General features: G+C 45.5%; 1 protein-coding gene across 1 annotated transcript; it reads right to left on the bottom strand.

Moving 5' to 3' along the window:
- Positions 1-3,399: 3,399 nt before the first annotated feature.
- Positions 3,400-22,919, bottom strand: TRIM37 (tripartite motif containing 37). The gene is made up of 24 exons (XM_031059828.1): positions 22,818-22,919; positions 21,461-21,501; positions 20,809-20,925; positions 20,467-20,554; positions 19,528-19,650; positions 18,332-18,455; positions 17,562-17,629; positions 16,950-17,074; positions 16,210-16,260; positions 15,886-15,967; positions 14,446-14,522; positions 13,878-14,057; positions 13,236-13,350; positions 12,913-13,125; positions 12,391-12,527; positions 11,600-11,697; positions 10,441-10,641; positions 8,560-8,871; positions 7,931-8,062; positions 7,062-7,236; positions 6,301-6,413; positions 4,831-4,983; positions 4,217-4,295; positions 3,400-3,980 (listed from the first exon to the last, which is right to left on the bottom strand). Exons 1-24 carry the CDS (start codon positions 22,884-22,886, stop codon positions 3,977-3,979), a joined length of 2,877 nt encoding a protein of 958 aa, XP_030915688.1. The 5' UTR covers positions 22,887-22,919; the 3' UTR covers positions 3,400-3,976.
- Positions 22,920-24,009: the final 1,090 nt, after the last annotated feature.

The following is a 24,009-nucleotide window of genomic DNA, read 5'->3' as shown; positions in this document are numbered from 1 at the left end:
AGGGCCAGGCAGGAGCACCCTGCCCTTTTTGCATAAGCAGCGGCCAGCAGCCCCTCCCCGCTCCCGAGGTGAGGTCACGCCCTTAGGGGAGCCGCTAATTGGGACGTAAATAAGCGGCAGATTCCCATCAGCTCCACTAAATCCAGATCCCGTTCCTACCCTTTGTTACAGCGATGCATTGGGAGGAGGATGAACAAAATAAGTTTTCATAGGCACTTAGTGAACAATCCATATCATTTTAGCAGTAACAATAGCAGTATTAGTGTTTAGCTAGAATTTGCAAAGTATTTTAATATTAAGTAGTGAAGAAAATTATTCAACATGACAAGATGGCGAGGCTTGAATTCTGCCAATTTCCGCTGCTTCTCTCTTTGATGCACTATTTTAAAAGCAATCTGATGAACAGCAAAAGGCTTTGTGAGCAACCAGGAGTTGAAGTGTGGCTTTAGATTCCTTTGATCTTTTTCAGACTTTGTTTTAATCTTACGGGATCATTGGCTCTTATCTGCCATCTTATTCTGCCTTAGCTGTTGTCAACGTTCTCTTTAGCTGCAGCTTCTGTTCCAAGTCAGATTTACCGAGGAAATTTGAGAAACCATGAAATGGTAAAATATGCAACTTTGGGGCATCTCTGCGGTGCCTTTGTTTTAAATTATTCACAGTAATAATGACTCACTGAAAGTCCATCTTTAGCTGACTGTCATGTTCTGGAGAGAAAGGTGGTGTAAGTGCAATTCTTGATGTGAGTAAATTAGAATGCAAACCCGTCACAGATGATTAAACTTCTTCCCAGTCTGCAGGAGCAGTTGAAGAGCACTGGACTGCATGTGTGCTGTTTTGGGAAGGATCTAGCTTTTTTAGGTGTGGATTCATAAATGGTAATTCTGCGACTCATCCCATTTATCTTGCTAGGAGAAAAAAAACCAATCCACCATCGTAGTTGCAGTGTGGTCAGGTAAAACCATTGTATAGATAGAGCAAGTGTTCATTTCTTCACTAACTGCATATTTATAGAGTAGATAGGAACCATTTGTAAGGTAAGTCCTTTAAAGTTCTATAATATTAAAAGTAGTGGTTATTGGTCTGATTATGCTGCTCTTGATTCTACACACTAGACAAAAAGCAGTGCTTGTGAAATGCAGTGTTTTCTCTTAATGCCACTGGTGATAGGAAGTAGTTCCTTCAGTTCAAACTCCTGTGCCCTTATCTGCTGCTTGCTGACGTAAGCAATAATCCCTCTCTAATGGTATCTAAGTGTTCTGTATTCGTACCTTGATCGTCTATCTGGTGACAGTGTAAAATATTAGGCTAATAGAGAACTATCTCATTGTATTTATTAACTGTTGATACTGAGATTTAGTCTGTGACCTGTGTTTTGTATTTTTATCGTGTATCTTAGTGGTGGTGAAAATTTGTACAACGAATCTTTCCAATAAAGAGCTGAAGTATCCCTTTGCCGCGTTCACACAACCCCGCATCCCTCTCGGTCGACGTGCTGACCGTGCTTGCAGAACCAGGAGGCAGCAGTGACAACGTGACTTTAGTTTTGTTCTGTTTCAGTTGTGGTGGTTTTGAGGAAGGGGCTCGGGGCTGCTTTGCCTGGAGCTGCTCAAAACTGGCTCGTGAGCTCTTCACTGTGAGCGCCGCAGGGGCCGCGGTGCTTTGCAAGGCTGAGGAATGTGTGCGGTGCAGAGAGCAGAACAGCACCAGGGCAGGGAGCTCTTCACCCATTCCATTTGCACTAGAGGTGGGTGGAAACGCACGTGTGGAACTTTTCTTTACCTAGAAGTGCCATCCATTGTCCTTGTGAGTGAGAACCGTTTGTAGCTGAGCTGCTGAGCTGCAGCGCTGGAGGACAATGTCCAAGCAGACTTTAATTTACACCACGTTTCTGGTGGTGCATCATCCTAGAAACTCCACCTGTTTTTGGAGCACTGTGTGTCAGTTGTCCCTTGGGCAGATGAGGCACAAGGAGTTGTGTGCACAGACATGGCTGCTGTAGTTCAGGTCCACTCTCTCCTCACCAAATCCTCCCGACCCCAAGATTCTGTGGGAATAAAGCAAAATGAGAAAGATTGGTCTAAATTAGGGGCTGTTTTAGCACAATTTCTTCACCAGGCACTCAGTCACATAAACAAAGCCATCCAAGGGGATACTGCAGCTTTGTTCATGTCTGTAATTTAGGGCAATCTTTCTTTAATTCACATCCTCTTTGCGACAGGAACAAAACTTTCTACCCTCGTATCATGTGCAATAATACAGAAGCATTAACAGGACCTCGGAGCCCGATGTCCGTGCCCCCCTCCAGCCCTGGCACCCCAGCCATGGCACAGCCCTTGCCAGCATTAAAGACAAACAAGCCCCACCTGTCAGGGTCTCGTACAACCCTTGTCCTGTCCGGTCTTTCCTCTCCTTCCCTCTGAAGACACCTTGGGAGGTGGCTGAGCTGACCCCGAGTGCTGCTGCTCGTGGCCAGCCAGGCACGGTCTCAGCTCCTGGGTGCTCCTGCTGACCTTTCTGTAGTACCTTGTTCATGAAACATGTTCTTTATGAAGTGAATAAATTCAAGCTAAATCATGTACCAGCTGTTGGGACTTTTCCATTTGCAATCTTGTTCTACAGTTCACCCGCGAGTTTAGTTCTGACCATGTATTAGTCATCCATATTTTATTTATGAAAGCTGTTTATACAGGAAAAACTGTTGAAGTTTTACCAATATCTTAATAAAACAGTAATTTAAACCACACTCCAGCTAGTCTGGTTATTGAAGAGCTAACAAAGGCAGTGAGCAGCTGTGCCTTTAGTGTGGTGGAAGGGGGTTTCCTTGGTGGATATGGAACTGGAGTTACCCCGTTGAGCTCTGGCTCTGACATGGCTGCTCAGGGCCCATCCCTGTGGCTGTTATGGCACAGCCCAAGGAGATCAGTGCCTTCCAAGCCCTTTCCCACCCAGCTCTGAATAAGCTGCCCATAGCAGGTGAGCAAAGCACCAGCTCCTCCCTCAGCCCTGCAAGAGCTGGGCATAGCCCCAGAGCCTCTCACTGAGGGCAGAGCAGAGCTCCATGGCTCCAGGGACCGAGCTGTGTCACCACCACAGCCCCAAACACTCCCAAGGCACCTCCAGGTGTGGCCTGGCCCTGGCCCAGCATCTGCTCCTTCTGAAGAACCAAAGCAATTTTGGGGAAAACTCTGCATCCTTCTCAATTCCTGTTTGAATCAAGATTTCAGCATTTGGTTTCTACACATAGAATCCCAGAGGGGTTTAAGTGCTTTTCACCAAATGATTAAGGAAAAAAGTGACAGGAAAAAGTCCCTCCATGTGCAGCCAGGTGTTGCAGTAAGTGGAACTGACCCTGACAGCCCCCATCATTTTACTTATCCACACACAAAACACCTGAAATTCAGATTTCAACATTCATTTTATTAACAAAGTGCAAACAGTTTTAAACTAGGAGTTGTAGAGCACATTCACACGGACACAGGGCAAGGCAGCCACACGAGGACAACACCAGGCAGCACCGACAGGGCTCATGCTTTGTCACTAACCAGGCATCAGCTCTCAGAGGAGCTTCACAGGACTTCAGCAGCTCAAAATGCAATGAACAGAGTTTGGCAATGGGTGTGGTTGGTCCACGTCACCAACTGGGGAAAACAATTGGAGTGGTGGCTGCTTTCCCCCAGCTCTGGAGCCACCCCAGCATTCCAAAGGACAGTCACACTGCTCATTCCAGTGGCACAGCAGGACTCTCATCCCAGGCTGGGGCTCAGCACCTTCCCCACGACTCCTCGGAGCCGCTGAGGCTGGTGGAGCAGCAGTGCCACCCCCCAGGGTCCCAAAGGTCCTCGTGCCCCGGGGCAGGGTGAGACAATGGCAGAAGAACCCCAGAGTGGAGAGGGCACAGCCTGGGCACAGCTCCAGGGGCTCACACACCTCTCCAGGGATGCAGCCATGGATCTTCAGGCCCTGAGCCCACGCTCTACCTGCTCCAAACAAAGGCAGTTTGCACTGAGAACTCTCCTGCTGGAGCAGTTGGAAGGCTTCAAACAAATACAATCTAAGAGTTAAAATTTTATGCCAGCTGCTTCAACCCAGTCAGTTTTGGGAGCATTTAGACCTCAGCCCTCCCTCCCTCCCTCCCAGGCTGCCTCAGAGCCAGAGGGAGCTCAGGATCCTGGCACAGGGAAGCTGCAGCCCCAAGGAGAACCTTCCCAGTTACCTGGTGCTGTCATCTGCAGGGACAAAGTTGAGATCCTCAGAACTGGCCTGATCCCCGTCTGGTACCACTGAGGAGTGCCCTGAGGGTGAACACAGCACCAACACAGCCCAGTCACCCTCCCAGTGACACTGCAGAGCCAGGGAATGCTCCTCCTCTCCCCTCCCTTCACTCAGGCCAAAACTTCACCCCCTGGCCTCACTGCTTTGATCCACTGGATGGAAGTGAAAGCTCAGCCAGAGGACTCTCTGAAGCTCCACTGAACTGCTGGAAGCACATTCCTGCCGATTAAGATGCAAATCCATGTCTCAGGCAGTGGTTACCTCTCCCTGGAATTAGCCTACTTACAGTGCCAGTCCTGGCACATGGGGAGCTCCAGTTGGGAACTGGAGCTCTGGGTTTTCCAGCCCTTCCCAGGAGACTCACCTCAACTGACTTCTCAAGGCTAGCAAGAGTTTCCCTCTCCTGTTTTGAGCTGTTTTAATTGGGATCCCAAGAGGAGAGTTCCAAATCTTACTGGCACTTGGAGCTTTAACACCTCCACAGCCTCCCCTCCCAGGGATCTGCATCCAAGGAGCTCTGGGAATGTTTGGGAAGAGGGGCTCTGGCAGCTCTACCTTCACTGGAGGGCTGGGCAGAGAAGGCCTGGTTGAACACCTCTGAGGGGGAGGTGGCATCTTCCTGCTCCTCGTTTTCCGTGTCACACTCGATGTCACTGTCACTGCTCATCCCTGGCAGGAGGTGAAGGACGTGCTTCTGACACAGCCCAGCTGCAAGAGAGACCAGAGACAGCCAGGGCACAATGATGGCACAGCATCTGCATTGCTGACCCTGTCCCATGTCCCATCCTGCCAGCTCCTGGGATTGGGGTCAGAGCAGAGCGAAGGAGCACATCCCAAACGCCCAGGCTCTGATGGAGCACTGGGGACCAGCCCCCAGCACAGCTGGGTTTGTCCTGTGTCACCAGCTGAGCTGCTCAGGCCACTCTGCAACTGGGACAGAAAATAAAAGCTGCTTTTCTGGGAGCTAAAAGGCAGCACAGCCTGTGGGGCAGGTGAGCCTAGAGAGCCTTCAAGCAGCAATAGTGTGTTTGAGTCTCACATAACAAATTTCCCCTCCAAAGCAGAATCAGAGCTCTGGTGGCTCCAGGTGGTGACCTTGGGTTGCACTGGGCAGCCAGAACTCCCCATGGACAGCACAACCTCTGCTTGGCTCTGCTTCTCAAACCCTGATACTCCTTGCTAAGAAAAAGCAAAGTGAGGGGCAATTCTACTGTAGTTTTTCCTCTGAAGGGAAGAAAATTTGTAATATTTGCTTCCTGGGGTTTTTAACAATGAAGTATTTCAGTTTCTAAAGCGTTTTCCTATTGGGCTCCCTGCTCTGAGAGCAGAACTGCAGGAGCACATCACGATCATGCTGCAGTGACTAACAGCAGAAATTCAGTTTTGTCACTGAGAGACCTTCTGTAAATGCCAACTCCCACACAATATTGCACACTGCAGCTCGAGATGGATGCTGGCACCTTAATATAGGCTTTGTGCTACAATCCAGTCATTGAAATTCAAATTAGTGCAGGGGTGGAAGGCAGGAGAGTTTTAGCAAGATAAGAAAAACTCTATGTGGACTTTCAGAAAGGAAAAAAAAGCAGTGTTATTTTTTTCCAGCATGGAAAGGATGCAGCAAGGGAGGAGGAAACTTTCCTTCAAGTCTCTAAGGAAACTGGATTATGGACTGAAGTGCTGGAGAGGCTCTTGTGTGGCTGTGGAGAAAGTTCCATGGGGAGCTGTCTCTGAAGGCAGCAGAATTACCAGCCAAGGTCAGTGGATGCTGTTTAAATGAGATGTGAACAACTTCTCAAGGCCACTCCAGTGCACAGCAAAGACCTGGAGCTGTCTCAAGGTACAAAGAGCAGCTGCTTGTCCAGAGAGCCACAGTCCAGGAGCCCGTTGAGCAGCCACACAGAGATCTTCTGAGCTCACTGAGATTTATTCTCCAGCTCCCAGCAGAGTTGAGCAGCCATGGCAGCAGCTTTTGGGGGGGATTTCTCTCCTCCCTCCCCACACTGCCCCCCACCAACCCCAATTTACCTTCCTCTGCTGCTGCTCCCTCAGAGCTCAGCCCCTGCAGCTCCCCGGGCTCTGAGCTGCTCTCCAGGACACCAGGCTGGGCTCCTTCTGCCCGACACCCCTTGGAGTTCGAGCTTGGGAAAGAATTGAGGAGAAAGATAAAACCCCAGGTCAGAAATTCAGCCTGAGCTCAGTTATGGAAACAAAGCCTTTTAGTGCCACATTGAGTTTTACTCCTTGTTTAAGTCTTCTGCACACTCACTTAAACTTCTAGCTTTTTAAAACATTTTAATATTTCTAAATCAATCAAAAAACCTTGAAAAGTTTGAATATTTTCAAAAAAAAGTGACTCTACTTATTTAGAAAAAATAACCTGAAAACTCCATTGCCCTTTGCTTAGGTGGCCAAGAGAGAATTATCATGAAATGGCTGAAAAATTAAACTTCACCTTAAATGAGGAAATCAAAAGTGATTAAATGTCAGTTAGAGGGTATTTTGCATGGAACAGTGGGAAAGCAGACCTGGGCTGCCTTTCAATTCCAAGTGTCAGACTCCAGCCAGAGCTGATCAAAATAAAATGAAGGGAACAAAAAAAGAAAAAAGCTTGTAACCTAGATATAAACCCAAAAATTGCTGTCCAGAGGGAACAGCAGCAACCAAGTAAACTTCAAAGTAATTTCTCTTTCATGCTACAAGCACCTGGTTTTAGGAGATTGTGGGGTTTCTGCAGATCAAGGGAAGGTGGGGGAAGAGGTAAGAGGAAAAAATGAAGAAACCCTTACCCCAGAGCAGCAACTTTTCTGTTCTTCTCTCCAGCAGCCAGGCCATTCAAGGCAGCAGCTCCCAGCTCAGAGTCTGAGCCCTCACGGGGCGGCTCCTCCTGCTTGGGCAGCGCCTCGGGGCCGGCCAGGGCCCGGCCGTGGGGCCGAGCACTCAGCTTGGAGCTCCCCAGGCCTCCTGAGCAGGGAGAGCACAAATGAGACCCCTGGGATCCTCCCCCTCTCCTCCTCTGAGTGCTGCAGAGGAGCAAAACACCAATTTCTGTGCCAGGGGTTTCCCTGTGCTTGCACTGAAGGAAGGGCATTGTGCAACTCAGGAGCTGCTCTACCATAAAATTCTTACTGGAGCTTCCTTGAGTTCCCTCTAAGCCAAATCACAATTTAAACCTGGCTCAGTGCTGGTTAATCCTGGATTTTCACTGTCAGGTTCACTCCTGAGAGGTCAGAACATAACACACAGGTTTATGCTCTGCTCAGTGAATGTGAGGCGCTGGCCCCCAGCTCAGCTACAGGAACTCATTGGGTGGGAAAAAGCACCCAGGCAAACTTAAGGGAAACTCCAGTTTCTAAATAAAAGACTCATTGTGAAGCTTTTGTACAAGAGATGGCAGTTCCACCTCCCAGGTGGCAGTGCCCAGGTACCCTCGGCAGGGTGGCTGTGTCCCCCCAGTACCCTCAGCAGGGTGGCTGTGTCCCCTCAGTGCCCAGGTACCCTCGGCAGGGTGGCTGTGTCCCCCCAGTACCCTCAGCAGGGTGGCTGTGTCCCCCCAGTACCCTCAGCAGGGTGGCTGCTGTCCCCCTTCAGGCGCAGGTCGGCTGCGTCCCCTCAGTGCCCAGGGACCCTCGGCAGGGTGGCTGTGTCCCCCCAGTACCCTCAGCAGGGTGGCTGCTGTCCCCCTTCAGGCGCAGGTTCCCGTCCCCACTGTCCATGGCTCTCCTCAGGGACAGGCTCCCGGCAGCTCCCGAGCGAAGGGGCTTGGCTGAGGAACTTTTCTTGCTGGCAGCTGCAAAAAAGTGTAAAAATGTGAGCAATGTTCAGTGAAAGCACTGCTGTACCCTGGCCTGATGCAGGCTGTAAGTCTCATTGTTTATCAACCCTCAGTCCTGCACAGAATCCTTCCTGTCAGAGGCCTGGGCTGCACAACTCATATTTCCTTCAGAAAGCTCCAGCACATTCCTTCAGCCAGCATGAGAATATAAATGATAGACAAACCCAAATTCTTGCATTTTAGATTTCAGCAAGTCTGTAATTTGCTCTCTCAAGTTCCCAGATGGGCCTGGTGCAAGGGAGTGACCAGCTCAGACCAGTCTGACACTGGTTTAAACCTCAGGACACTGTCACTGGATCAGGTCTGGCAGTGCCTGTGGGGTCCAGTCTGGTGTTGAAAGGCCAGGGCAGGTTTACATTTCTGATCTTCCAGCTGAACCTGAGTATGAGGAAGTCCCTGGGGACATGAACCAGCTGTAAGGGTGATTAAATGCCCCTTCCCCATGCACTTACAGCTCCTTATGTAACAGCTGGTGACTGAGGACTTGGTCAGCAGCTCCATCCCAATTTCCTGCAGCTTGCTGCAGCTGTCAGTGCCACAGGCAGCCAGGGCCCCCTGCTCGATGGAGAAGAAGCTGGGCTGTCCCTCCCCTGAGCCAGCATTGCTGCTCCTCACTTCAGACAGCTGGTTCTTCACATCAGACATCTTGCTCCGAACTTCTGCCATCTGGGTTTTGAGTCTTTTCAGCATCTTCAGGTCTGGGGGCACCCTCCACATGGCCTGGTGCCTGCGCTGCTCTCGCTCCTTCAGGGAGTAGGATGAGGCTTTGCCAAAGGAACAGAGAGCACAGCAGGTAAGGAAAACCATCCTCAGATAAACATGGACACCCAAGAATTGTACCTTGTGTCCTGCTGGAAGAGTGAGGGACACACATTCTGTCCTGGCACTGCCCAGGGCTGGCACAGCAGGGATTTGCTCCCAGCCATGGAGGAGGGTCCCCAGTCCTGCTCACTGGGACAAGCCAGGCTCCCAGTGCTGCTGCAGGAATCCTGGTGACACCTGAGCTGCCACCCTGCCGGCCAGGCTGCCAGCTCATGTCCAATTTGCTTTTGCAAAACTTGTTCACTTCATGTAGAAGATTCTCAGACCACCAATATCTCATAACACAGAGAACTCAAAGAAATTGCAGCTAGGGAAGGAATTCCCTTAAGCAGCTCACAGCAGAAGAGCAGGCTGAGCAGCCAACACCTGAATAAACCTCTGTGTTGCTCAGCTGGGATTAAATCAACCTGGATCTATCTGAAGTGTTATAAATTCTGTGTTTCTCTGCAAATTCAGCTGTTCCAAACGGTAAAGTCAAGTGGCTCTTAGAAACCTTCACCTCAGCAGGTGAGGTCTGCTCCAAATGGAACAGCAGCTTTGTCTTTACTGACCAAGTTCAATGTGACTGGGAGCAGTGAAACCCCAAGGGAAGCTCCACAGAACAGGTGATTTTGGCTGTGTGTTCAGTAGCTAAAGATTCACACAGAGAGCTTCACCCTGCCTGAATGGCACAGCACAAAGTGCAGGGCCCTCTCCTGAGCTCCTTTTGTCCAGGGAAAAGGCTCCTTTTTCCAAAAGCAAAACAGAACTGGGACTCTCAGTTCATGTGCTGTTCCCTTTTTTTTTTTTTTTACTTCTTCTAGAAGGGACTTCCATTTTTGGAAATATGGATTACATTCACTGCAAATTCATGGCTGTTTATGTAACCCCATATCAAAAGCTAATGACAAAGGAACAAAGAGTTTGAGCCAGCTTTTAAATTCAGTGCCACCAATGGCATTGTGGCAGCAAACCCAAGCATCACTTGTAGCAAAGGGACATTTATTTCTCTTTCTGTTCTAGAAAGTCACTAAATGGTTCTGGGCCAGCAGTTAAATATGACAAAATTCAATCAAACCTCAATAATAAATTCAATTCCTCACTACCAGAGGAACAAGCAACCTCCAGGAAGAGCCAGGGGTGCCAGGGCTGCCAGCTCTGCTGCTGCTGCACATGGAGTTAATTGGGATTTTCGGGTCAAGGGTCCCAGCTGAACCACAAATACTCCTCAATTATTTAAATACCATCACTATTTTTGGCTCCTGACATTTTGATCCTTTTTTTTTCCTTTACAGCCCTTACAATCACTCACTTTTTCTAGCTCTAATGGCCTCTAAATTCCAGGATTTATCTTTTTGGTTTGCACTGTGCTCCAAGTACTCCCAGTGTGCAGGGAGAGGTGGAGCTGCTGCCTCAGCCCAGAATTGTGTGCTGTGCTGTCCTCCAGTGCCAACCCTTCCAGAAAAGTGGCTTTTCGCTCATCCCCTGCATCTCCAGGCGGAATCAAACCATCAGACACGTGCTGTAGTTACCTCTGTTCTGCAGAAGGGAGGCAGGAGGACGTGGCTGAAGGCCCCAGAGGTTTTCCATGCCATTTCTGTCCTTGAGGTCCAAGAGGTGGATGAGAATGAGGGGGTCTATGTCCAGCAGGCTGCTGCTGGCAGCGGAGCCCAGGGCGCCGGCTCCCCGCCGCGAGGCTCGGCCGCCGGCACTGCTGTAGCTGTGGCTGGTACCTGAGCAGGAGAGACACAAAGGTGGGAGCTGTGGGACACAGGGGGGCTTTATTCCCTGGGAAAAACAAAAAAGAGTCACACAGGTAGATTAGGAACTCATTGACCCCATGAAATTAAGGAGACGTGGGTATTTTGTGGATTTCCGGATGCTGAAAGCAATCGGATGTGCTGCTAATTAAAGAGTAAGTTAAAAACAGCTGGAAAAGGGGAAATGCTTCACTTCATTCCTCTTATAAAAATTTCTTAATGAACAGATTTGTTAATAAATCAACACAGAGATTAGAGTTACTCTAAAGGAGACAAACACGTCCCTCCCTGACCTCCAGAACTTCAAAACAGGGAATTCTGTCCTTCAAGCACCAAGAGACTTTCACAGCAGCACAAACACTGCTTCTGGTATCTTTGTCCTAAATAAATATACTCAGATTCCACAATATCTTTCTATATTCCATATAGCTACACATTTCTTTCAGAATCTTGTGGCTAATTTGGGCTGTGATCATCTCAAGGCTGCAAAAAATCCCAGAACACCTTATTGTGTTGCATTTAAAATGTATTGTGAATATTCTTTACTTCATTCCCTCCAAATTCTTCAGGTTTTGCAGTGCACTAAACCCCAAGTGAATGTGTCACCCACTCAGAGGTCACCCTGACATCAGTAAAAATTCCTTGTCAGTCTCCTATTGATTGGAACACAAGGAATTTCAAAGCTGCCCTCCAAGCTTTGACATCATTCTTAAACCAGCACATTCAGATTTCCTCCCCCCCTTTTTTTTTTTATTGAACCAATGAAGTGTTTCTGCTACACTGCAATAATCAGTACAAACCACATGATGCAGCAGTTCCCAAAATAGAACTGCCTGCAGAACACACAGCTTGGCTTTGCTTCCAGGAGGAGCAGGGGAAGGAATCCAGCAGCGTTTCACTTTTATGGGAATTCTGGAGTCATTTTTCATACCTGATGCTCCAGGAGTAGCAGCAGCTGCTGCATCCTCCATGAGATCTCCATCTTCCAGCTCCATAGTACTGCTGTATTCCACATCATTCTCTCCAGACCTTCAGGGGTGATCAGGGTGAGAAAAATAAAATACAACTGTTAGCTTTCCTCAGCTCTTGTTAAATGTTGTGGCACAAACCTCAAAAAACAACATAAAGTGCTGTAAATTGTATTTCCTGCATTCCAAGCTAGCCAAACAAACAAAGGAAGTGTAGTAATTAAATGACTGCCTCGTTACCCAAGAGGCCAAAAGTGCTGTATGTACCTAGATTGCAAAATGTGATGCTGCAAACTCCAATGTTTGTAAGTGCAGCAGCAGATTGTCATGTTTTAATTAAGATTCCAGGATTTGACATCAGCTCTGCTCAGTCTTGAATTTCCTAATTTAAGTACCTGGCCTCATCATCACTCTCCTACTACTGCAACACTTGCCAGAACCAGACCTCTACTCTGTTACAGTGCTGAGACAGATTCCTTAATGGTGTTTTGGGAAAGAACCTTCACAGATTATCACTTGTCAAAGACAGAGAGCAGCACTAACGTAAATAAAGAGATCAGAAAGACACTAATTAGCTGACCAAAAATTCAGTGTTTAGCACTAACTCTATGAGTTTGTGTTGTTCCCAGTATAGGAACCACCTCTCAAATCACACTGGAATCCCACACACCCCAGCAAATTACTCAGCTTCCACTGGAATTAGGATGATCACCCTGGGTACAGGATGAGCTGAAAGACATTTTTAGTTACTTACATAGTTTCTTCATCAATATCATTCTCTTCAGTGTTACTGGTTGCTGTTGAACTTGCTGAAGAGCTGCTGCCATCAAGGTGGTTCACCTCATCTTCTCCAGCAAGATCTATATCCAGGTCACCATCTGAGAGCTCGTGCTGCAGGAAAAACGGGAGGTTTTTGATCTAGAAATATTCAGCAGCACCTTGATGCATCCCCAAAAGCTATGAACAGACAGACACTCTCTGTCCCCAGTGTCACTATCACACAGCAGTGAGGAGGCTCTCAAAGCACATTAAAGAACAAACACAAATCAGATTTTTCAGCTGCAACTTGGAGACTTTTTGTGGTGGGATCTTTTAGCTCAGTTCTGGAACATCTCTCTGGAGTCAACTCTCCCTCACAGCTCTCAAGTGTGTCATCTCCTATTTCCATAGCAAGGATAATAAACCTCATTTACAATTCACAAGTTCCCCTGTTTCTACTGCTGCCTTACCAAAGAAAGCTGCACATAAACAGAGGAGAGAAAAAGAGAATTCCTACATTAAAGTCTTCCTGCTGAGTCTTCTCTTCGTCCTCCTCCTTGTTCTCCCGTGCCAATCCTGGAGCAGTGAAATTCTCAAGCAGTGCTTCAATGCTTTGTCCAGGTTTCTTTGCTCTTGTCTCTGAGCCCTCATCATTCTGAGGACTGAGGTGAGTGTCTGGAGGGGAAACCCCTCGGGATTTCTGAGTCCGGGACAGTTCAATCGCGAGTCTCTGCAAAAGCACAAAAATAACAATGGAGCAGCAGCAGCAAATCAAGCACCTGTGCTGACTTGCAGAGACACTCCAAGAGGTGATTTTACATTCACAAACATCCCACTTACTTCTTTCAGGTTATTTATTTGCTGGATATAACTTGTCTGAGCTGCTTCCAGCTGAGCAATGTACCAGTGCTGATCCCGGCACTTCTGGAAGAAGGTTGGTGAGCGCACTTGGAACCTTCAAAGGAACGTTTGAAAAGAGGTTTTTGAGGGAGTTTGTTTGGTTTGAGGTTTGTTTTTAAATGTCTCCTCCTCCAGCCACAAATCCTTGCAGAAAAACCTTAAAACCTGAAATCTAGTGGTGAAATAAACTTAACAAACAGCTCCTTGTGGACTCAGTGTCCTGAACATCCTGACCGGCCACAGTGAGCTCTGTAGCAGGGACTCACAGACTTTTATTCCCAAAGTTCTCCAATGCTCACTAAAACTGTTCCTAAAGATGGAGAGAAAGCACCTTTTTCCTTTAATTCTGGTAGCTACAGATCTCTAACCCTTATTAATGCCAGGAGCAGCCACTCCTCAAAGGAAGCTACACTTAAAACACTCCACAACTCCCTTTGGCACATTTCCTTCTTTCAACGCGCCGAGAGTGAAATCCACTGGGAACAAAACACGCCACCAATATTTTCAATTCAAACATGTAAATTATCCCCTATTTCAGCAGCAGGTTGGGGTGCCCCTCGGGGAGGAGAGCAGCAGCCCCACCTGAGGATGACGGTGTCGTTCTGGCGGTTCAGGTAGCCCTCGTTGGCCAGCAGGTCCAGGCGGAAGAAGCGGTTGTACCCCCAGCACTCCCCAACCTCAAAATCAGAGGCAAATTCCCGGATGATGTTTTTGGTGGGGTCATTGGTGGACTGGTGAACCATTTCCACACGGTATTCATACCTGGACAGGGCAAAGGAACAGGGATTTGGACCAAAAGATGTCAGAATTGCTAAGTGGTTTAAGGGCTGCGCTTTCTTGCCCAGCTGAATGAGTGAGTCAGGCCTAAAATTTTACTGAACACTTAAATAAACAGTGAAAAATAAAAGAGAGCAGGAATATGGAGTAGAGTGAACTCCAGGGCTGAACTGCTACACAGATACTCTTATCAGTTGTTTCACCAGCTTCTTTTTTATCTCAAGAAAGCCACTGAGTAACAACTTTAAAATATTATCTCTGTGCCTGAGTCAAAGCTCAATGGACAACAGAAGTCTCACCATTCTTCTTCAAAGGGCTTTGCAGTCTCTGACAGAAAAACCCCAACATCTGCTCCTACTGCAGCTTTGCTTACTTGGATGTCTCTGGCAATCCAGCAGACAGCTCCAGGAATACTGACAGGTAGTAACCTCGAACTACTCCATTTCCATCCTTGAAATAAAATTGAGACATTGATTAAAAATAGAAAGGAACAACCAGAAATAATTTAAAAACCAAAACAATTTGATACAGAAGATTTAGGAAAGTTTAGAAAACAGCTTCAATCAGCACAGGATTTGCAGCAGGCTCTACTTTGGGTGTTTCAGTTGTGATTTTTAGTCTTCAATGACCTCCTACTGTAACACAAATCAGCAAGAAGCACATTCACAGTCTAGTATTGGTATCTCAGATATAAATCTCAAGACAAAGCTTTAACTACTCTATTAACACTTTAGGTATTTGATTAAGTGGAAGTCTGAACAGACAAACACTTAATGTATCAGAAAAACATTTCAGGTTAAACATTAGTTCTGAAATATTTTACATACAGTCACATTTCAAAGATACTTAATTTTTGAGGAAAGAGTAATTTCTACCAAAAAAATCCCATGCAACATGAAAAGTTAGGGCAGTTAACTGAGAAACAATATTAGAGTCACCAGAAGTCAAGAAAAAAATACAGCAAAACCTCCATCACACTCACCTGAATCAAGGATGAAGAATGGCTCAACTTGAATCCTCCAGCTTGAAGAAACATTTCAACTTACCATTGAAAAAATAAATTTTAATGCCTTCTGACAGCACAGCTCAGGTAGCTAAACCTGAATTTGCAATACTCTGGAAACTTCCACACAGTTCCACCTCTGCACTGCAATAATTCAATTCTGGGCATCCATGGGTTTAACTTATGGAGCCAATTCTTCAGGGATGCCACAAAAATCACTAAGACAGAGCTGCTGCTCCACCACCAAACTCCTCCTTCTCCACACAGCTGCAGGAGCAGCACTGACCAGAGCAGAGAATGTGGGAAGATCCCAGCTTGGGGCTCAACATTCCAACACGGATAAAGCTTCAGAAACTGGAATATTCAGCCCACTGAAGGGACATAGCAAAATACAAGATTTAATGTCCACTTTGAGAGCTGGATGCAGAGTCAAGAACAAATGCTTGGTCCTCCTCCCCCCCTCCCCAGGAAGTATCACTCAAACAGGGTAAGTTACTCTGTACCTCAGTTCTGTAAGGAACATCTGCAAAAATCCCTGAGACATTAAAATATCCATCAAAATTCCTCTGCAATATCACTAGGACCCATCTTTAATTGCTTCTAAATTAACCAAACTCTACTGAGCATGTTCTCACTGGAGATCTGGAGGCAGAGAGGGAACTCTCCAAAGGTTGGTGAGCAACTCTGTTATAATGTTCTTTTCCTTTCCTACAGCTTTTCATGTACAGCATGAGACAAACGTGATTCCTTACTGGAAAGCTGGGAATGAGTTGGGATGGGAAAACAGCTCCAGCTGAAGACAAAACTCACCGGGTAAACTTTTAATCTCCAGCACAGTCCTGACACCTGCAGGGGAGGGCTGTACACAGGATCCGCTCGCTGCCGCAGGGTGCTGGTGAGACAGGAGGAAAACATTTGGGACTGGGACAAAGCAAAACTCTCACAGAGCCATGGGCTGCACAGAGAATTGATTATTCACCTGGTAAACAAGAGATTTTTAACGGAATTCCCATAGTTTAGTCTACATCTCACTGTTTTCTGTAGAGGTTGTTCTGTGTTTTAAATAACACTTCTCACGTACAGAAGGAACAGAGGGATGCTGCCAATATTCACAGTAATTAAAGATATTCTTACCTGAAGTTTTCCAAGACAAATGTTGTTGAGTCATAGGCTGGAACCAATTCACTGTGTGGGGAAAAGAATAAATATATTACACTTGAATAACATGGCATTGAAAATCCCAACTTTTGCAATCTGTAGAAGAACTTTAGATGATTTAGGTCACCAGAGCCACTGAAATTCATCAAGACTACACTGGGTTATTGCAGTATAATTCCATTTATACACCTCCTCAGGAGGAGATTCCTTGGTGCCATTGGAAAATAAACATTCAGATTTAAACCAAGACACACCCAAACCAATTTTTGCTGAGAAATTCTTGAGACTTCTCTGACTTTCCATTTTTTGGAGACATTTTTTCAGAACAGGCTCGCTCAGAACCCAGCACCAGCAGCATTCTCCTGATGAAGAATTGTGCTATGAAGTGATTTTGGCTGTATATTCTGAATTAAGGTGACCTGCAGAGGCATCTCATGAGAGCCTAGCAATTAGATACTGAATGACCCAATAATAAGAGAAAAAAGGACAAATCAGTAAACTATGTGTAAAAGAGGGAAAAAAAAAAAAGTGAGCTGGAACCCACTGTCCTGAGTCCCCAGCAGGGACTACAGACACAAAATAAGCCCTGCTGGGACAGAAAAGCCTACTTGCAGCACAGGTTACTACAAGGAGTAAGTTAAGAGGAAACTTTCCTCTCAGGTACTTTAAATATGTTTTCAAACACTGAACAAACAGAACAGAAGTGCAACACTCACCTTGTGAAGTCTGGGGGGACAGGAGTGGTGACAAAGGAGGCCATGGGCTTCCGATGGACCTGCTGGAACATCATCAGGATCTCTGAGCTTTTGGATATCAGCTCACTCTTGCTGCAGGACCGTAACTAGGAGGGGAAAAAAGAAGGGAAAAAAATCCTTAGCTCAGTAAAAATCAGAGGTTTTATCGACTTTTGGTTTTAAACAACTGAATTACATGTTTGTCACAGCTTCAGAAAGTTTACCCACAACACAATGACAAAATGCAGCTTGGAGGTTTTGGGTTATTTTGTTTTCTAAAATTCCACAATGGAAGTTACAACAGCCACTATGTATTTCCCTTAGGTTAAACTAACTCACATAGAACTGGGTAATTTTGTATGATATTGCCATTAATCCCTGTAGTAATTTTTCAAGCAACACAACACCTTTGAGTATCTCTAGAAGACACACTTATTTTTAAGAAGAAATTGTGCAACCTAAGGCCACATCAATGAAAATATATCCTCCAGAAATATCCATCAATTAATATTTTTAAAATAAAAAAAAGTAAGTAAGAAAGATCCCTCCTCAGCTGGCCTATCTACACAACATTTAATCTCCTTTCATAATTACCTGATGTTCTACTTCTTGAAGCAGGGTTTCCAGAAGTTCAGTTTCTTGAGTAAGTGATGTCTTCTGACCTGTTTAAGGAAAAGTTGTTAAAAAACCCCTAAAACACATACTCAATATTTCTTAAGTGTACTTTTCTTTTTTTTTTTGTTTCCACTTGGAAGCTGCCCCAGAACATACCAAGGTAAAGGATTTCTACATGTACCAAGGTTGATTGAGAAAGCATCTGAAAAGCACGTCTACATTTTTAATTAGAGCTGTACTGAAGAACTCATTCGAGGTTAAGTCAGTAACTAAGCACTCTGTGTCCCAGAAATGGCAGGTTTGTTGGTCTGGGGTGCTTTTATGGACAGAAAGAAAAGCAGGTTTGACTCTTATCCAGACAAGCCTTTCTTATATTAAAATTACATTAAAAGGAGTATCTATTACAAAGATGTATTTTCAAATTAGAAAGATGCACTTGACCAACACTGAAGTTAAAAGCACTTTAGTTGAAAGGTGCTAAATAACTTCCAGCTAGATGGGAATATTTTCAAAGTTATTACATAGGAGTTTTTAATAGAATATAATCAGGTTATGGTGAATTTAGAACTTTTCACAGTAACTACATCATTAACCAAGGGCTTTGCTGCAGGTGGAAGTTTCCTTCCAGCAGTGAACTCGCTCAACACCACAGCCTGGAAGGAATCACCCTCCCAGTGAAACAAAGTTTCTCAGTGGATTTACACACTGTTAATACATTTCTCCTCCTCCTCACAGAGGCCAACACCCACCCATGAGGGTGATGAGCTTGTTCTTGAGCTGGGTGTCCAGGCGGGCGATCATCATCTCCACGGCGTTGCGGATCTCGCGCACGCGCTCGTCCTTGGCGCTGCGCACGGCCTCCACGTTCCGCTCCTGCGGGGACAAAAACCTTCACACAGCTGCACCTCCCCTCAGCCACACCCTGGCTCCGCTCTCTCACACCCCAAAAAAGCTTAAGTGTCCCTAAATCCCCTAAGAGGGGAAACAGGAGTGCTGGTTTTGATGCGTGATTTCACTGCATCCCTCAGAGAGCCCCAAGGGTAGCTGAGCAACGTTGTCTGAGCGCACAGGGATTTGTCATGTGGGGATTCTTTAGGATCAGATCTGTAAATGCAGCTGCCAGTTTCTCTTCTGCAACTTGAGCAGCACAGAAAAGTTCTTTATTCTTTATTCATGTTATTCTTACAAGAATAACATGAAAAAACCAGAAAAGTTTTGTGGTAACGGATAAAACCAGCACCCTTCTCCCTGCCAGGGTAAGGCCACAAGCTCTCAGCATTTTATCACCACACTTGTGTTTATAAAGTCACATCTGAGCTGGAGAAGAGCAAAACTATCAGTGCATGTGGCAAATAAGCACCTGAAAATGGGCAAAAATCATACAGAAACTCGCTCCAAAAATTCCTGGTTTTATGTGCACAAAGACTACACATCATAAATGTAACAGAACACAAAAGTAATTCTTCCTGGGATACAAAAAACTGCATCAAATTGCTGGAATCCCCACTGAAACTGCCCAAGCTGAACACGTCAATATTTGGATTTTTGACATGTTTACCCCACAGGGAAGAAAAAGCAGGTGCCCAAACACATCTCCAACTGGTGAGCTGCTCATCCTGCAGGCTCAAATACATTTACAGTTTATTATCCTAGAGAAAGGAAAATAAGCTGCTGGAATAAAGTATTTTTGTACTCATTCAGCATGACAAAACACATTAAGTGTTGACAAAAATATATCTTTCAAAGAAGTGTCCAACTCCAGCTTTTAAACAGCACACCCCAAGAGAAAAATTCTGTTACCTAACTCTAAACCAGAATTGAGAATATTTTGATCTTTCCACATTGTATAAAAAGAGTCAAATGAAAAAACAAAAAGGTCTCTCTGTAGGATAATCTCACCACCTTCTAACAGTTCTCCTTTGCCACTACAGGAGAACTTTCTTACCACTTCCTGCACCAAGCTGATCAATTCCATGAGTCTTCTCCTCAGCTTTGCCACTTCTTCATTTACTTTGGTGACGTGCTGCTCGTAGATTTCTGCCAGTGGTTTAAAAGTATGTCCCCCATGCTGTTCAAAGAGAAAAAAAGGGAGGAGGAGGAGGTGGTGGTGAATAATACAGCATCTCTTTTCCACTTTATTCCACTCCTATTAAATTCCTGAAAGAGAAGGGAAGAAAGCCTACGAGTGCATCACTCATTCTGGAAAGGTTCCAAAGCAGATTGTATGTAGGAAGTCAGTCTTTCACTTCCCTTTGTAAGAAATCATGAATTTGGCTCTCATTCCATCAAAGCTTCCTGTCAGGAGTTATTTGGAGTCTCAAGAGTCCTCCAAAAATAATCTGCTTCATTCACTGTGCAATCCTTTACCAAATCAAATATTGATAGAAGGTTTATTATTATTATTATTAAAACACCCTTCCCAAAGAAAGGCAGCACACTGTTAACCACTTACATTCCAAACAGCAACAGCTGTTTCTCCTTGAATACCCAACTGGATGGATAAACACTGATGAATTTAACAGCTTTGAAGATTGGAGGCCAGGACAATTAAATAACAAGTGTTATCTGTGTTTTCTGAGCAAGGCTTCTTCCTTCGCCCACAAAATCTCCCCACCACACAGAATTTGTCCAAAACATCATGAAGTTTATAACAAGGAAGGTAATTCTGACCTGGTTTTGGTAAAAACTCAATTTCCTTCTCTAATTATGAACTGAAAGTATCATGTTTCACAAGTAGTGTTACTAAATAATAAATACACCTAAACCTGCAGTATTTGCATGGCAATCCAACAGCCACAACAGCAGGTTCACAGAATTTCTAGTTCTTCAAAACCACTGTCAGACACAGTTTGAAGTCCCTCATACCATGTCCATCTCCCCTTACCATTCCTCCCCAAAGTGCACACTGGTGGCAGATACACTTCTTGCAGGTCCAGCAGAAAACACTGAGCTTCTCATGATGGTTTTCACACCTTAAACCAAAAAATACACATATCACCCATAGAAAATGAATTTTCTATAAAGTCAGCTAAACATTTTCACTTGTTTTGCTACACAACATCTTTTGCATGAGGAACAGCTGTAGTCAATAAAAACCTTTTGTAAGATAAACGTTGCTTTCAGTATTCTCTCCAGAAGCACTTCACAGATACAGAGAGTACATTACTAAAATTAGCTCCTATAATCCAAACCACAAAACACTTGATGCAAAGAACACTCCATTTACTTGTCCTTTTCATTCTCTTCGTGCTTTGTGAGGCTGCAGAGCTGCAGTGTGTCCAGCTGCTGTGTGACCTCCTCTGCCCAGCGACAGTTGACGAGCTCTCGGAGCTGCAGGGGGGCTCTGCAGGAAGGATGGCACAGTTAGAGCAGGAATTTGGATGAGTTAGTTCAATTCTACATTACCACAAGAGTCACAGGTAAAAAAGAGCAGAAAATGGACTAGTTATTCCAAGAGAAAAAAAAAAATTAAGTCAATTTGATCATTTGGGAGAGGTGGGAACTGCAGCCTGCAATGATACACAGAATGGCTGCACAGGCACTCCACACAAATTACAGGCATGAAAAATGGACACTTTCACCCTGAAAACTGGAGCTCCTGGGCTCTGACTTTTGAAAGAAGAATATAAAGAGGAATTCCCTCTAGTTACTCCTGTTACACCAGCTATGTGCACAGCAGTGTTATGTGGGAAGAACAAAGACCCTGCTTAGCTAGGATGCATTTTACAAGAAGTATTATACCAGGGCCAATTTTTATAGAAACAGCAGGCAGGTCTGAAAAGAATTTAAAGCTTATAAATTTAGTGCAAGCTGCATTGAAAAGGAGATTGATCATAACAGGACAATCCACCCAATCCCTGATATTAAGAATACCTTACCTACAATGAGGGCACTGAGCTCTTTGTTCAGTCAGCCAACGCTGTGATGGAAAAAGGAGAAACCTTTTTAAACAGACTGGAATGAAAGAACTGCAGGCAAATACGTTCTATCATTAATTAGGAGTTACTTATTTTTATTACAGGTTTCCTATACTTTTTCCCTGTTAAGCAAATTTTCAATTTAACTGTTCAATCACTTAGTCACAGAAGAAGTTGCTATTTGCGTCTTAGTAACAAGCAACCACTTTGTCTTCAGATGTCAGAGATGCTTCAGTTAAAATTATACAGAGAATTTTGAGGTACCAAATATTGCATTAGGAACCACCCACCTGGCAGATTCCCAGAGTCTTAGACTAAAAAGCACATTTCAATAAAGGAAAGAAAAAGACACCACAAGCATCTTTCTCAGAGTCTAATTAGCCTTCAAGGTAATTTATTTCTTCCTCTTGAGTTATTTATAGACAAATTAAATAGCTGAAGTTCAATGATCAAATCCACAAGGAGCCTGGGAACGTTTCTCTTCCAGAAAGCTCCAGGGACAAACAGCTGAGCAAAGAACTTCACCTGCCCACTACAACTCACAAGTGTAAAAGCTCAGCACTTGATGGGTTTGTATTTGTCAGCTCTCTACTACATTTAAAGAGTCTCATGAATAATCTCTCACCACCCAGCAACAATATGTCACTGAAATCCTTAATATGCAGCACGAATCCTTCACCTACAGCTCTTGTCAGAGCTTCCAGAGTGAAGGATGAATGTCTGTTCCAATTTCTGGAAATACTACTGGAGGTCTGGAAACCTCAGCTGAACCTTTTGCTGCTACAGCAACACAAAACAGCATCTGGATTTGGAACTGGAGTGTGATACACTGGGAACCAGGGCCTCAATAAAGAAATGAGGATTCAGGTGCTGCCTCAGACTCCCCTGAGAAAGATTTAGCCCCACCTGATCACACCACAACAGCCTGAGAAGCATTACAAAACACCTCCAGGGTACACGAGGCGATGCTGCGACCTTCCCGGATGCAAAGTCAGCATCTGATTTCTGTCCCAACTTTTATCTTCCATGCAGGCATCACCAACTCTCAGGAGGTGCTAAAGAAGGGATCATTGTGTGTCTCTTCCTTAAAGCAATTATTCCAGATGGTGCCTATAATTAGCAGCACTGAAGGCAATGCACAGCCTGCCTACTTCTTCCTCAGAGGTGTTATAAAAGGTTTTGAAAGGGAAACTAAAGGGGAGGGGAAAAAAAAACCAAAAAAGGAATCCTTGGAACTCCAGGAAAAGAATGTTTTCATAAGCTCAGCCAGTTTTCAGTTCAAACCTTTGAAAGAACAGACTAAAGCAAGCAAACTCACCCGGATACAGCTGAAACAGCAGAGCTTGGAGCAGTGGGGGCACAGGCGGGCATCCCGCAGCTTCTCCATACAAATAAAACATCGGAACACCTCGGCAATGCTCTGCAAAGGGGGATTAGCACTATTGTTAAACATGCTTCAGACACACCAGGGCTGCCTCTGCGCCCCAGGCACGGTGCCAGGGTTCTGTGCTGGTCCAAACAGCACCTCGCTAAGGGAGATACAACCTGCACACACAACTCTCCCCCTCAGCTTCTCCTACACTGCACCAGCAGCTGTTTTATAACATTTTTCTCTTTCTTCAAGGAATACTTTCTGTTTGTCTTATCTCTTTCGGAGCAGGCCTTTCTGTAGCCAAGATATTCCTGTGTGTGTTCACACGGGATTGAGCAGCTGCCAGAAGAAATGGGGCTGTACCTGCAGACAGTGCACTGGAACTAAACTATTTCTAGATCATGGTAAGTGCTTGTATGTGTAATACAAGGAGGTGTTGAACTGAATTGGGTATTTTTTTTACTTTTATAAGACTTAGATTCTTTTAAGGTCTACCATTAGCATTAGCTCCACTATTTCTACACTCCCCCCACCCTATTTAATCAATTTTGGGTGATAAAAACATTCCCCAAATGAGAAAGATATTTTGAAAGCAATGTTTGCTTTCCATATTGATAATTTTTAACTGATAGGGAAGTTTTACATCCTGTATCACACAGGACTTACAATACTTCTGGTTATAACTCTGGAATTTCACAAGGTCCTTCAGGTGGGCTAATTCTTTTCCCTCTATCACTGAGATTGTGAATCAGCACAAAAGCAAGACATCTTCAATTTACGGATACCAATATATCTCCCACACATTAACGCCTCCCTTAACAGCTACAAGCCATTAAACGCACCGTATGCGTTCACAGGAGATAATCGCAGCCGGTCTTTTACATCCTTTCCCAGGCTGGCTGTGACACAGCCCCCAGCAGGTGTTCGAGCTGCCGGGTAACAGCCACTTCTGCACCTCCACGGGGCCAGAGCGGGCTCGGGGAGCGCCAGGTCTCCATCCCTGGATCCATCCCCGGATCCATCCACCTCCGGAACCGGCACCCGCGGCGCTCCGCCCGCTCATTTCCGACCCCCTCCCCGCCTGCCTGCCCACCCGAGCCAAGCCCCGCAGCGCCGCAGGCTGTTCCCAGCGCCCGGG

Source organism: Geospiza fortis, unplaced genomic scaffold, assembly GCF_000277835.1.
Source record: "Geospiza fortis unplaced genomic scaffold, GeoFor_1.0 scaffold538, whole genome shotgun sequence".
Lineage (NCBI taxonomy): Eukaryota > Metazoa > Chordata > Aves > Passeriformes > Thraupidae > Geospiza > Geospiza fortis.
This window is presented reverse-complemented; position numbering and strand designations above follow the sequence as displayed.

Bases quoted from the DNA above. Each gene is read 5' to 3' on its own strand.
- TRIM37 (XM_031059828.1), bottom strand. From the start codon at position 22,886: ATGGAGAAGCTGCGGGATGCCCGCCTGTGCCCCCACTGCTCCAAGCTC. The intron at 12,528-12,912 runs GTAGGAATTCTC...TTTTTCCTGCAG, and splicing joins CTCAGCAGGAAGACTTTAAT to CACGAGCTCTCAGATGGTGA. The intron at 4,296-4,830 runs GTAGAGCTGCCA...GTTCACCCTCAG, and splicing joins TGCCCAGCCCTCCAGTGAAG to GGCACTCCTCAGTGGTACCA.